This window comes from Aulonocara sp. 'chitande type north' Nkhata Bay, linkage group LG8 (genome assembly GCF_057382095.1).
Source record: "Aulonocara sp. 'chitande type north' Nkhata Bay isolate Kocher_YH1m ecotype deep benthic linkage group LG8, A_spYH_male_GT1.1, whole genome shotgun sequence".
Classification (NCBI taxonomy): domain Eukaryota; kingdom Metazoa; phylum Chordata; class Actinopteri; order Cichliformes; family Cichlidae; genus Aulonocara; species Aulonocara sp. 'chitande type north' Nkhata Bay.
Window position 1 is genome coordinate 14,367,505 of NC_141351.1, and position 15,461 is coordinate 14,382,965.

Here is a 15,461-nt window from a genome sequence, read left to right on the forward strand (position 1 = left end):
GGCCTGTGCGTCAATGGGAAATCACAAATTTCATTCATTTACTGGTCACAGGTAAAGTGGTGCACATAGTTTTTAAAGAGCAGAATGCTGCATTTAAGGATTACAATTTGAATCGCTTTTATGAAACTAAACACGCAGAGTAACACAAGAATTTAACTGATGCAGAGTGGGACATCTGAATCTTTGCTAACAACGGTGCAAAAAAACAAAGACTTTTTCAAGCTTTACACATCCAAGACACAGTAAAACACAGTAAAGACCAGATTTGTTATTTCCCACAAAAATCACAAAAAACAGTAAGCATTTCTCTGATCAGGAGTTTATCAAACAGTGCTTGCTGGACTCTGCCCTGAAAGAAAAGAAGCATTTGGGGATATGTCCCTGGATGAAAGCTGTGATGTGCATGACACACCCCAGTTACTAATCTCTTTAAGTGGGATAGCAAAAGAGTTTGAGATTATGGAGGAGTTGGCTGCGATGCGCTGAATGAAAGCGTGTATGACAGTGATTTGTTCAAGCTAAATGCTAAATGCATGCTTGGAAAGGCCGGGCTGAAATTGGACAAAATAGAAATGTCAGTTCTTACCAGTAGCAGTTTATAAATAGATAAAATGAATATTGAGCAGAACTGAGTTCAACTTAGTGTTGCATGCCAATAAACGATCAATAGGGAACACTGATGTCCCACCCCTGCTCTATACTATCGTGTCAAATAAAGGGAAACTAAAACTGGCTAAAGGAACAAAACAAAACAAACATAATTACTGGATTGCTGTTTTGTTTTGGTTAATTCCTGATAAATTTTGTAATCTTTGGCTCTTGTCGATTGTTGTTAGTTTTACTTGCTTTGGAGGTTTCTCTTGTTAACTGCTTACCGCCTGATTAGTTTCACCTGTGGTGCCTTTCACACCTGTTCCCCTTCACCAATTAGTTATATGTTTATTCACCAACCCATGGGTCCTTGTTTGGAGTAGGCCCAGCTGTTACACTACCAATTATGTCATGTCAGACAGTACCAGAGACCCTCAGATAACCTGTTTCTATTCATAGGGGCAGCATAACCAAAATGTAGAACTCATTAAATTTCACTCATTTTTCACAAAAAAAAATCCATATTTTGTAAATACTTCTATTTAAATATAACCCAATAAATGCAGATAAAAAAATAAAATGGAAAACCCAGGAATCGCTGTCATGTTTTGTCTGTTGACTGTCTGAAGACGGGCAGTAACCAGTAATCTGTAGTTGGTGTAGTTCCAATAGAAATTACGTAGGTAAGCAGTAATCGGTTCCAGTGAATTTTCAATAAAGCTGACAGCAATAAAAAATGTTCCTTAGATTACACAAGAATAGGCTCAAATCAAAAGAACATGATTAATCACTCTCAAGCCTCTCTGATGTATTGGTAGCCGACGGTTAGAAAACAGTTCCTGCGTCACTCATGCTATTTTTGATGACACACACATACACACACTATGGGATTTAAATGTCACTTTTAATCTGAAGGTAATTATTTGAAAAAATTAAAAAATATGATTTTACTTGAATCACAGGAGACACGCAGCAGGTGATGTAATGCAGTAGAAGGCCTTCAGGAGTCCTGTGATGTGTGTCGCACACGTCCCCTTCTCACAGCCTGGTTGCAGAAGCAGATATCCTGAGGGTGCATGACTTTTTGGCAAATCCAGAATATGACAGATATCCGTGGCATGTGCCTAAGCCATTAAAATGCCTTAATGTAGTTGGTCTTGGCATGCAGCACCATTCCCAGGATACATCTGGAAAAAATTGCCCTCCTGATGATGCAGGATGTGAGTCACCCTAAGCTTCTTCATGTACAGCTAAAAGTCCAATATGATATGAAGGAGGAAATTAATGTGTAATTCATCATCATTTTAATGCTTTTCCCCAATGCATGTATAATAATTGTGCCATTATCAAGATGCTTAATACAGATTTGTACATATAGCCTATCAAATTAACATTAATCAGCCCTCATAGATAATCATTCAAACATAAAGTGTCTCACTCACATTTTACTGATGTGATCAGTTACAAAATTATATATCTAGAGAGAGACCTACAATTTAAAATCAGCCATCATTCAACCTCACAACATGCCTTTTACAACACCCCACCGACTGTACAATAGGTCTGGGAGACTGAATGCTCCAAGAATCAAGAACTATACTTAAAAAAGGTCCCCACAAGACTTAATATAAAGTTTTAATTGCTAATCTTTTGATTTACATTAGATTTGGTGAAGGAAACAGTGCAATGCTTTCACAAGTGAACATGTGAGTGTCTGCACTCCTGCAATCATTACCAGTCTGGCTAATCAAACTCACACTGTCAGCAAACCACAATGACTGATTGGGGCTGTCAGTCACTGTGATGCGTGCCAGTTTTTTATTTTTTTTACTGCACCAGCCTGTGATTTAGCTAACCCAGTATCACGACAAAGCGTGTAATAAACACGCCGATCCACCGTGTCCATTTCATGCTTTGCCCCTCCAAAACATGAAATGTACACGCATGCAGAAGTTGACACAGATTTAGACAACCTGCCACATTTACGTGGCAAGATTCTTTAGTAACAACAGAAAAACAGATCCAGTGTGACCACATGCAAAATAACACGCATGCACTGTTACTAAAGCAGAACACTTTTTTTTTATTCTGTGTAACACACAGATTCCAATTTAACCCTGAAAACATTAGGATGAATACTACACTGTATTCCTCTTGAACCAAATTTAACTGACTCAAACAAGGTCAGGCAAAAGAAAACAAAGAAGAATAGTGACAGGTGCCCTAAAGAAAATATCCTCCACATCATCACAACACCACCACCCTGAACTGTTGATACAAAGCAGGAAGGATCAAATCCTTTCTTGTTAATGCCCAATTGTGACACTACCATCTGAATAACGCAACAGAAGTCAACACTCAGACAAGGCAGTGTTTCTCAAATCTTCTACTTTCCAATTTTGGTGAGCCCATGTGAATTATAGCCTCGGTTTACTGTTCTCAGCTGACAGGAGTGGCACAGATGTGCTCTTCTTCTGTTGCTGTAGCTCATCTGCCTCAACGTTCAACATGTTGTGCATTCAGAGATGCTCTTCTGTACACCTGGGTTGTAACGAGTGGTTCTTCAACTTAAGGCTGCCCTTTTATCAGCTCAAGTAGTCTGGCCATTGTCCTCTGACAAGGCATTTTTACCCAGAGAACCACAGCTCAATGGATATTTTATCTTAGAGCAGCCTCTGTGCCTGAGAGACGTTTGTGTAGGGACATCCCAGTAGATCAACAGATCCTGAGACACTCAAACCAGCCTGTGTGGCACCCACAACCATGCCAAATTATGCCAGTTTGAACTTCAGCACACCATCCTCACCATGTCTAAAACTGCTTTCATGTGCTACATATGATTTGGCAGAGTTTTTTCACACACATAAAAGTAAAATCAAAGAAATCAAAATATAAAAATATAAAAATCAAGCTGTTTATGCTCTAAACAGTGCTTCAAATATTGCTGTGAATCAGCTACAGCAAATTAAAATGCTCTCAATGGCAAAAGGTATCAAGTCAGTACAGTAGACTAATTAAATTTGTTCTCTAAGACAATCTATACTGCAGTTAAAACCTTACTGTTCCATACTCATTACCCTTCGATTATAATAATAGGTCATTATCACTGCTGGATTCTGAATATGTCCCCCAACAGGAAAATTAATGATCCCTTTAAACTGACTCACGAACGCCGAGCTTTGCAAACATACTGAGAAACTTTTTCCTGTAACATAAAGAAACACTGACTAGCTTATTTTGAATCTCGCCACCCACACAGAACACAGATTAATGTCTCGTAGCTAATATGATGCGTCGTAAAATCACGCTTAATTTGCATGAATGGGAATTTCTCTGTTCCAGTGATTAAAAGGAAAGGTGAAGTGAGAAACTTCTTTAGCTGTGCAGACGTAGAGCAGTCCAATTTGCATCATGGTAGCTTGTAGCCAAACTACTCTACACATAAAAAAAACTTTATTAATAAACATATTTAACCATTTTAATTGAGACAATAAAATATCAGAACTAACCGGGCTTAAAGAATTAAAGAATCTCTCCACCCTTTATGACTACAAGGCTATGGCTGAGCATCATTCACCATCTGAATTTATTAGTCCTTTATTTATCCAGGTAAAAAAAATCTCATTGAGATTAAAAATCTCATTTCCAAGAAAGACCTGGCATCATGGCGACAAAAGTCAAAATACACATGCCACATAAGTATATAACATTTAAAACAAATACAATATCCCATACCAACATGTGTAAAATATACAATAACAGATCAAATTAAGAGTACATTAAAAACAAAAACGTGTGGCAGGCAATACTGCGAGTGTCAAATTTTGCAACTTCTACAATACTTCAAATACCATCTGACTTCTTATAAAGCTCAGACATGAAGGTGGGTGCTATACTTTTAGCCTTGATTCCAAATTTCCTTGAGGGTAGAGCACAGTACGTCCGGCTGCAGAGGTGCCCTTCTGACAGCACAGTGAGCAGCACCGCAGGGGCCTGCTTTAACGCCCTTCCTTTTCACTGTGTGTGTGTCGAGCATCAAGGAATGATCACAGTTGTTATATTTGCAGTAATTCTGTGAAGACACAGCAATTGTTGGCTGTATAAAGTTAAGCTGGGAGGAGACGTACTTGGAGACAGACACTGATTCAAAAAGAAGCAGAATCGACTCCATTTACTGATAAAGGTCCTTCAACAGCATGTGACACAGTGGGGTTGTGAGCGTGGTCTTTTTGAGTTGCATCAGCAGGGTAAAGGCAGCAAACCCCAGACTTAAACTGATTAGGATCCCAAGTTCTGTTCTGGGAGCTGGTGGAGGTGAGTCTAATGGGAAGATGCTCAAGAAACTTTTCAGCACATGCAGCAAAACAGTCATTGCTCTCAGGTGCAGACTAAACACCACAGGGACTCTTTTCTCACTTTGATTATTGTGTTCCAACACTTTATGTAGGGGACAAACCTAATAATTAGGGGTGGGTTTTTATAATCGATTCATCGATTAAAATCGATTCTGGCTTGGATAACGTAAAATCGATTCATTAAAATCCTGAATCGATTTTTTTAATATAAATTTATTTTGCCCGAAATGCCAGAATCTCTGGTGAAATCTCACAAAATTTCAAGAACCACCAAACAGTTAAGACAGTAAATGAGAGCAGGTACACGGATTCTGCACATAGACTTAAACACACAGCGCGACCCGCGGATCAGAATCAGTGAGATGTCGCCTTTCTCACGGTCGGGGCTGAAAGCCGACAGCTCGCTGACTCTGATCTGTCGGCGGGTCGGCGCTTTGTGTTCACACCCTTTATGAGCCGATTCTAAAGCTGTTAGTTTGATCTCTCTCCAAACAATATTGACCGAACCAGCAGCAAAAGAAGATCCAAACGCTTCACATAAACATCGTCATGAATTCACTCTGACTTTTGCTGTTTTGCTTCCACCGCGATGCACAGCTCTCTCTCTCTCTCCCTCTCTCTCTCTCTCTCTCTCTCTCTGTACTTCAAGAACAGTTTCCCTTTCTTCATTATTCGCTTGCTTGTTACACAAGTCTACTGTTGTTTACAGCGCTGTCAGCCGCTGTTTTTTTCCCTTTTACATTCTTCCGAAAAGAAAACCTCATTTCTGCTGTTCAATACTGAATAAATTTAAACTTTTTAAAATTATTCAAAATGCAAAACGCTGTGTCTGTAATAAAACCGCTGTAACTTCAGAGGTGATGTTCATATGTTGATTAATGGTTTTCTTTCGTTTTTGATGTACTGCAGAATATTTTTATAAAATCCCAGGCCAGGAAAATCACCTTCATGTTTTTCTGTGTTTTATCTTCAGCTACTTTGACACAAAAGCATCTGCTGTGACGCTCACACCTTTGATAAAGTCTTGCGAGTGTCAGCTTCCTTTTTATTGATACAAAAATATGTAAATGTACTGATCTGAATTATAATATTTCTGACTGTCAAAATTTCCCAGATTTAAATCGAATCGAATCGAATTAAATCGAATCGTGGATCGAATCGATTCGGGACCTTGTGAATCGGAATTGAATCGATTCTAGAAATCAGTGACGATACCCAGCCCTACTAATAATACAATAGTTTCACTGTCACAGGACTACTTTCTGGCAGTGCAATAATATAAACTGGTATGTGCAATGTGCACCCCTAATTCTACCAAAGATTTATCAGCCTTTTTATTGCATGACCTGAGTAGCTCATTAGTTGATTGTCTTGTGTTTTCTACTATAAGAAGTATGTGAACAACTGCATTATATGGTATGAAACAAGGACCAGTGCTATTGCACTGGATTGTTGCAGGGTGATACCATAAGTAGACGATATAGGTCATAACTTACCCATTTAATTCAGGTGTTTTCAGCCACATTACCACAGTTGTATAAAATAAAGAAGCTAGCCATGAAATCTGCCTTTGTAAACACTTCTGTAAAGATCTCACTGAAGTTGAGTGCGGTATTGTAATAGATGCCACAGCTGCAACAAGTGAGATCATGACATTTCTTCCCTCTTAGATATTCCACAATCAACTCTAAGTGGTATTATGACTAAACTATTGTTTAGAAACCACAGGAAACCCACTCTGGTATTTACATCAGCACAAAAATTGTGTGCCTGGACTTCCATGGCTCAACAGTTCCTGCAGTTGTAATCTGTAAGTGGCCCAGTATGTCTGTCCATATAGAGTATGTCAATCCTGCCTAAGGGAAATCAATAAAATCTTAATGTGTGAAAATATTGTTCAGTTTAGCATTTATGATATGATGCGCACTAAATAACCAAATATTGAATTGTACATATTAGCTATTGAGCTCACACTATGTTATTTTTTCCATGAAGGTTTTAAACATGAGATTGTATCAGTCGGATGTTGGATCCTCTAAAATCATAACGATGGTCAGGGTGAAGCTTGCTGGATGTATCAGTAGAATCCTCTTTATTTAAAAGGTAAAAAGTTAAAAAATTTTACTCATTGCATTTGTATATTTATTACACAAGTTCTTATTGCAATGATAAAATGATTATTTTATATTCTATATATATTCTACTACTCTCAGAGAAAAGTAATAATCATAAAATTGAAAGCTGAGAAAAATTCAAAAATTTTATTCTAGGATTTTGTATCAGACTGATGTAATGGTGCACAGAGATCAGATTTACACATACAGGATGTCACTGCAAGCTCAAATCTGAGCTTTTGACAAGTGGTGGAGAGGCAAGAACAGATGCAGTATGGCCACCAGGCAAAACTCTCATAGTTATCGTCTCTTCAGCTGTTTCCCTTTGATCCCCTTAATCTGCTGTTTAAAGGCGAAAGAGCCTAAAGCAACCACATAGACATGCTCTGCATTTTCATCCACGGAGTTGTGTGTATCCATAAGCTGCAGAAATTCCAAAATACGTGGATACACATAATTTTAAACGTAGCCTTCCTGGTAATTCTATTGGCTAAAGAATTATGTCTCATCCTGATAAGAAAGCTATTATAAACACAAAAGGCAGGAAATGAGTTATGTTACTTGTGAGAAAATAGTGTAAACTACCTCAAACTGCCCAGAAATAACCAAGAGAAAAGTAGTAAGGGGTACAGATGGAAGAGGTGGAGCTGATGGCTCAGAAGGCATTGTCAATTGGGGTGAATGGTGCACCTATTGTGCATGGGTTAATCACTTCCTCTCTCTTTATTTTAGCAGAATGCTGGGGTGTGGGGGGACAGTGACAGGAGTGCACAACACGGCAAAGGGAGAATTCGGCATGGAGAAAGGGGACTGCTAAGAAAGCTTGTGCAGAGCTGGGCTTGTAAAGCGGCAGCTCTGTGAATGTGTTGCAAGTGTGTGCGTTAAAATAAACAGTTTGTGAAGGACTGTGTTGGCATTCTGTGCTGCGGGGAAACCCACAAATGAGTGAGCCTCGTGTCGCAGACAGACTTGCAAATCAATTTGGTTTTAACTGAAATAATAAGCTCTAAGGTAGATTAAAAAAAATAAACACATTTATTAACAGGTCAAGTAAAACGTGAGAAAGTAAGTTCCTCTGCCTACTTAAAAATCAGATGGTAAATCAGATGGACTTTAACATCGCACCAAACAGATCCTGAATTCAAATACTTTAAATGCAATAAATTTGATGCCTTATCTAAACAAAAAACAAAAACCCCAAACACAAATGACTAAAAATCCCCACACTGCCTTTATCTTTAACAGGCTCCAATTATGCAAGCTAATCTGGGCATATTTCCCTGGGGACGCAAAGACATAATTGCCAGCAATCTGCACCGTGATATCAGCAATGTTCTTGTGTGGCTTTAAAATGACTTGACACATCTGGGAACGGCAGGTTTGTATTGGTCTGAACTCCACACTTGGCTCCATCAAAAGGGGTCAATTATGAAAACAAACAGGCCGGGGACTCATTTTGGATGCAGAGGAACTGAATGAGGGCAGATGGTAGGCAGGAGACCGAGCCTGCCCTTGAGCTGTGATGTGAAGTCATTGTTGTAAAACACACATTGACAGCAGAGCGCTCGCATGCATTTAGGCAAATGGAGGCACAAAAGAAAAAAGATAAGTCCTCAGTTACTTTCCCACAAATTAGGAGTATTGGCACGAATCTTAAAAGTAACAGCCTTACCTAACAGCATCTCCACGTGTTTTAAGCTTCCTCTGTTTGCCACTTTCTTCTGCTCTTGATTCAGGCTTCTCCTGCTGGCTGATCTCCCATCACAGAAGTTGTCCAAAAAAACCCCAACAAAGTCGCAGATAATTTTCTCCGTCTCTTTACTGTATCTTTCTTCTCTCCACTTTGATTGTGACGATCCTTTCGCAGTCAGTGACACGTCTTGGCTATGATCCAAAGTGCCGCAGCGAAAGCACGGCACATGTGTGCTTCAATTAAAAGTGTCATGCTCTGCTGATCGCGCTGCCCTTTATGAGACGAAAGGAGAGACAGAAGCGAGGCAGATTGAGGAGCGGAGGAGAAAGAAAGGAGGCTGAGAGTGTCTGAAGAGCAAGTGTGTATTCTTTTACCAGTATGAGTATGTAAGGGAGAGCGAAAGAGGGGAGAGAGAGAGATGGGGGAGCTGGGAGAGGACTGGCTGTTAACAACATGAACTTCCCACATCTCCCCCCTTTCCTTGCTTCTTCTTCTTCTTCTTCTCAGCAGCGTTTTCTATTCAAGGTTCACACCTGCATGCTCCCTTAAGGGCACTCAAAGGCAGTTTCCTTCCTGGCATTACTTGACAACAATAGGCGTCATTTATCATTGGTCCTTTTCAGTCTGCTTAAAATGCAGCCCTGCTATGTTGTTCGTAAGTTACCATTGTGGGTAAAATATTTTAAAAATGTGCATCCATATCCAGATGATACAGTGTTTATGTGCAGAGTGCAGTCCGGTTTATCAGAGTAAATTAGTCCTTCACTCTAGCTTTACATTTCCAAGAGGTTGTACGTGGAGAGGATTCAATTAAACACAGAGTTCACGCAGCACAAACTCATTATTTTTTCACCGCTACTAAGGCATGACTGATATGATCACAATCATAATTAAACAGCCGAGCTCAGCTCAAACTAGGGGTGGGTTCTTATAATCGATTCATCGATTAAAATCGATTCTGGCTTGGATAACGTAAAATCGATTCATTAAAATCCTGAATCGATTTTTTAATATAAATTTATTTTGCCCAAAATGCCAGAATCTCAGGTGAAATCTCACAAAATTTCAAGAACCACCAAACAGTTAAGACAGTAAATGAGAGCAGGAACACGGATTCTGCACAAAGACTTAAACACACAGCGGGACCCGCAGATCAGAATCAGTTAGATGTCGCTTTTCTCACGGTCGGGGCTGAAAGCCGACAGCTCGCTGACTCTGATCTGTCGGCGGGTCTGCGCTTTGTGTGCACGCCCTTTATGCGCCGATTCTAAAGCTGTTAGTTTGATCTCTCTCCAAACAATATTGACCGAACCAGCAGCAAAAGAAGATCCAAACGCTTCACATAAACATCGTCATGAATTCACTCAGACTTTTACTGTTTTGCTTCCACTGCGATGCACAGCTCTCTCTCTGTACTTCAAGAACAGTTTCCCTTTCTTCATTATTCGCTTGCTTGTTACGCACAAGTCTACTGTTGTTTACAGGCTGTCGGCCGCTGTTTTTTCCCTTTTACATTCTTCCGAAAAGAAAACCTCATTTCTGCTGTTCAATACTGAACAAATTTAAACTTTTTAAAATTATTCAAAATGCAAAACGCTGTGTCTGTAATAAAACCGCTGTAACTTCAGAGGTGATGTTCATATGTTGATTAATGGTTTTCTTTCGTTTTTGATGTACTGCAGAATATTTTTATAAAATCCCAGGCCAGGAAAATCACCTTCATGTTTTTCTGTGTTTTATCCTCAGCTACTTTGACACAAAGGCCTCTGCTGTGATGCTCACACCTGTGATAAAGTCTTGCGTGTGTCAGCTTCCTTTTTATTGATACAAAAATATGTAAATGTACTGATCTGAATTATAATATTTCTGACTGTCAAAATTTCCCAGATTTAAATCGAATCGAATTAAATCGAATCGTGGATCGAATCGATTCGGGGCCTTGTGAATCGGAATTGAATCGATTCTAGAAATCAGTGACGATACCCAGCCCTAGCTCAAACATGCTTCAGAAGCATTCAAACCACCTTGTGTTACAATTTTCTACTTTTTTTTTTTAAGTGTTCTTAATCAGCTTTTACACATGTATCTACTGCATCTGATACTATAACGTTGCGCTAGAGCAGGGTTGTCAAACATAAGGCCTGAGGACCAAAATTGACCCAGCAAAAACACCAATCTGGGCCATTGGACTCCTTTGAAAAATATGAAGGACAGCATATACTTTGGACTTTCAACTGCATTTGAACAAGTTTGCAGCTTTTCCTAATGATACAGACCTCCCCCATAGCCACTCATACTAAACCAATGTAATTAAGTGATGACAGAAAAGTTGCTGTCGTTTTATTTTCACTGTTGAATAGATCGAAATTTATTAGAGTTTACAGTATTTACAAATTTTTACATTAATTTCAGAGCAAAAGAAAAAAGGGAGGTTTCTGTGAATTAACAAAAATGTTCGGTTTTATAATAACCACAAGCCAGAGCTTTTTCTGTAATTTTACACATTTATTTCTTACAACTTGAGCCCAAAGAGTCATGCTGACGGGTTTCTTTAATTTACTACAACAGCATTTTGTTTTTATAATGTACAAAAACTGTGACGTCCTGCTGAAATGACACTTCTTGTCATGGTCCTGGGTCGGTGACCCAGCGCTTTTAGTTTGTTATCATTTTCTAGATGATGATTGTTTAAGTTCTGTGTTATTTTCGATCTGCCTCTGAGTCTGCGTCTGTATCTGTCTGTCTATGGTGTCTCCCCATCTGTTTGTGAATCTGTCTGTTTAGTTCAATGTCTTGTCTGGTTCCATGTATCTGAGTTTCCTGTTTTATTGTGAAGGTCCGTGTCGTATGTGAGTGTGATCAGTTTACGTTTCCCCTGTCCCGTCAGCCCAGATTCCTCCCAGCTGTGTTGCCCTCCTGTCTCTCATCCCCTGATTACTGGTGTGTGTATTTAAGCCCTGTGTGTTCTCCTGCCTGTTGCCGGTTCGTCTGTGTTCCTCCGTGTCAGTCTGTGACCCTGTGGCCCACGGTGTCCTGTTCCTCGTCTGCGTCTCTCTGCTATTCATCATCCGTTGTCATATGCTCCCAGGTCTGTTATTTTTAGTTCTCCCAGTTTAGGTGTCTTTAGTTGTTTGTTATGCCCCACTGTTTGTTTGCCACTACACCTCTGTAAATAAAACCACCGGTATCTCATCCACTGCCTGCATCTTGGGTCCTCCTTCTAAATCCACACGGCTCGCCTCGGCAGCCGTGACACTTCTTTTCTTACATTAAAATATCTCATGGAGTAAATGTAAAGTTATTTTTTTTACACTGACAGAAAGGGGAGTTTTATTGGTTGGTCACACTTAAGATAAAGGTAGGCTGTATGAGTTGACATCCCTGCACTTGTGTGTGTGTGTGACAGGACGCTGCTTCACAACACTACACAAACAGCTCCGCAGCCAAATCTAAAAATCGAATCTCATCTAAAATCGACACATCAACATTTGCTAACATTAGCCACCACATGCTACTTCGTTTGACTTACCATAACAAATACTATTGCAGCGAACACCCTGGCGAACTGAGCAAAGCCATGTTTAACTGCTTTACAAATAAAGTTATTAATTTGAAAGACAGAAAAAAATTAAGCATGAGTTAATGCAAATTTCTTCAGAAAATTGAGACGGGGTAAATGACGATATGAGGGATAATAAATTGTAGCCATGCAAATGTACTGTATTTCAATATAATTATGCAAAGGTATAATTCATTTGCATATTTTGATCCATTACAAAAAACACCCCAGTTTTCCAAAACGACTTAAAACTCTGCTTGAGAAGTCGAGATGCTCACTTAGCATATTGATGGTGCAGCTCTTTCTCCACTCAGCGCTGATTTAAACTATTTGAGATTCAGTGTTTATTTTAATGAGCAGGTGGGATAGATTATTGCTCAACGAATAGCTGGCTAATTTTCCTGCCTAATCTTCTGATGATTACTCTATTGACACACTGTAGAGCAGAGCTGAATCCAGCGCTGCTCTGTCATGCTCCGCTGCGATTCTTATAGCTTGAATGAAGCACTTTATATGCTTTCTATGCGATATTTACCTCAAATGGTTCTTTTGAGTTGCGCTGTATCAGCCACAGCCCAATCTTGGCGTTACCACTGTCGACACTGGTGAATAGTAGTTTTCGTTCTTCGGTTAAATCTGCCTTTCGTCTAGCTGAGCTTATTTTTATCTCCTATTCTATTTCACACTTCTAAAGTCTGTTTATGTCTGCATAATACGTCCTGTCTCTACTTGAACTTGTCCTCAAGTGCCTTTTCTTTCATTACATCTCTTAATAATATTGCAACTTTTACTACACCAACCTATATAGTACCTCTGCAGCAATAAATGAAATAATACTTGTAACAGCACCTTTGAATATGGCACTGCAAATTCCATCCCACTCTAGGTACCTATAACAGCTTTCAATAGGCTGTAAGAACTATCCATGTTGCTGGGATGTTTTACTGTGATTTTAAATATTAATCCCTCTTTAGAGAGTATGCATTAGCCTTAAGTTTGGCCACTGAGTGATTTAAGTTGGACAGAGGGGCGTCGTTTCAGTGAAAATCTGACTCTACTGAATGTTTGCAGAAGCAACACAATGGCTTGTACACACTGCATTGTTATTCATTCAGCAGTCACCACAATCACTTCAGATAAACACGATTATTCTCACAGTCTCTAGCCTGAAACTGTGGCCTCCAGTGTTACACAAGTGTTAACACACACACACACACACACACTTCCATCACCTCAGTGGCTTGCATTCATGTCCTATAGACTTACTCTAAACCTGACCATAACCACTACCTGTCTACCCAAAACTATATCTAGCCTTGAATCAAATCTTCAGTCTTCGGGTTAATGAAAACATTACGATGTCCTGCTTTTTGTCTCTGGGTCATCACAATGTCAGTGTGTGAACAGATCTATGTCCCCACAACATGAGTATTACAACCACACACACAGAGCTTGTGTCTGCCCCGTGTGCTCCTTGCTGGCTCCTTGTCCACTCAAATAAGTGTGGCGTGGAAGCACAACACTGACAAATCCTGACAGTTTTACACTTGATTTCAGGCTGCAGCATTCAAATGAAAGTGCAGGGAGACGGCCTCGAGCACAATGATCGTATGTCGGCTACGCGCATTATGCTTTCAGCTCGCCATGGACCTACTGAACATTGGCTGTGTATGCCTCTATTTATGGTCTCAGTGTATGTGACTGACATGCCACGTTACTTATGGAAATCATAGACTTGGAAAGGGTTTGGGGGGAAGCAGGGGAGAGAAACAAAAGGTTTACAAAACAGCAAAGCTCACCACATACACAGGTTGTAATTTCTATAATACCATTTAATTACTAGCTTATACTTATTTATCAATCCAAGCTATCTGAAATAGTGACAGTTGTTCAAATAACACAAATTCAGCATGCCTTATATTGAATTTCATTTATTCAGATATATTCACTGACTATTCAACACATGCAGAAAAATGACTCATGCATTCGCAAACACACCAATCTACTACCATCTAGAATATCAAACAGGAAACTACTCACTTGTTTTATTCGGGTTTGGAACCTCAAAGCTATTGGGAATACTGTAAAACAGGTGTCTCCTCTAACACTATCAGTCCCTGAGGGTTGTGATGCTTCATCTGCCAGACACCGAGTCAAAAACCAAGCCAAAATGCCCCCCTCCCCTGCTGCCTGTCCAGGCTTTCACGGCGTGGCGAATAGTAGCTTACGACAGATCAAGTGACATCTGAAAAAAATGGCTGCATTTGCTCAGCAGCCTCTTTTGTAAGAAATGAGGTCAAACCGTGAAAAACTGCAGGTGATAAAGCTTGTTTCAGCAGACTGTGTGTAGTAAATATAGACGATACTCCCTGTATTTATTGTGATGGTGTCTCTAACATATGTTGGTATACAATAACAGGAATAATTCAACCTTCAGAAAAGCATTAAGCCAAGTCAATCCCCAGTGGAGCCCCGTCTGAGAAAATTAGAGATTTTCCATTAGTGAGGGGAAATTTTGCTCATGGAAGACAAAAAGCTTCATCTTTCCTTTCACTGGCTAAATTGTTATAAACGGTGCAGGAAATGTTGGAGGTCACGTCTCTGAAAAACTCTGAAAATCATTTGTCTTTGCTTTAAACACATATACTTGAAAAGATTTTTAATAAATTAGACTAGAAATCCATGTACAGTTTGAAACAGTAACTTTTTAGCAAAAGGTGCAATTTAGCTTACACACAGAAGTGACATTTATATACAGGTAATATATGAGCCAGTGCACATACATTTTTTATGTGTTTTTCTTTTAGATTTCTGACTTAGGGTGTCTTTTGGGTTTGTTTTCAGGACTAGAGTTAATTTAATCCAGCCCAAATCAGTTGTTGATATTGTAAACTTGTAGCTTCTTCCTGTGGTTTGGTTTCTTTTAACAGAGAAAACTCCAAACAGCAGAACCAAAATGCATCTTTGTAAATCATGTCTCGGAGGTGGGACAACAAAAGTAAATACAAGAAGAAGGTGCTGTGCTCCAGTCTAGTGGATAAGATGGAGCGTTTACTCCTAACAGCTGCTAGTGGCTATAGTTTGGTACGCTACAATATTCCAGAAACACCACATAGTTGATTCAGATCAGGGTTAAATCAAGTTGTCAT

The 15,461-nt window shown here is 39.5% G+C and overlaps 1 protein-coding gene across 2 annotated transcripts in view; it reads right to left on the minus strand.

The window, feature by feature from the left end:
- The window catches only part of LOC147323402 (zinc finger protein 385B-like), an 88,313-nt gene that overhangs the window by 27,169 nt on the left and 45,683 nt on the right, over positions 1-15,461 (minus strand). The window contains exon 1 of one of the 2 annotated variants that reach the window (XM_086303733.1): positions 8,733-9,111. The exons of the other annotated variant lie outside the window; for it this stretch is intronic. Within the exon in view, the coding sequence (XP_086159859.1) occupies positions 8,733-8,742 (10 nt within the window). The 5' untranslated portion in view covers positions 8,743-9,111. Of the gene's footprint in view, positions 1-8,732; positions 9,112-15,461 lie in introns of those variants that run through there. 2 annotated transcript variants of the gene reach the window in all.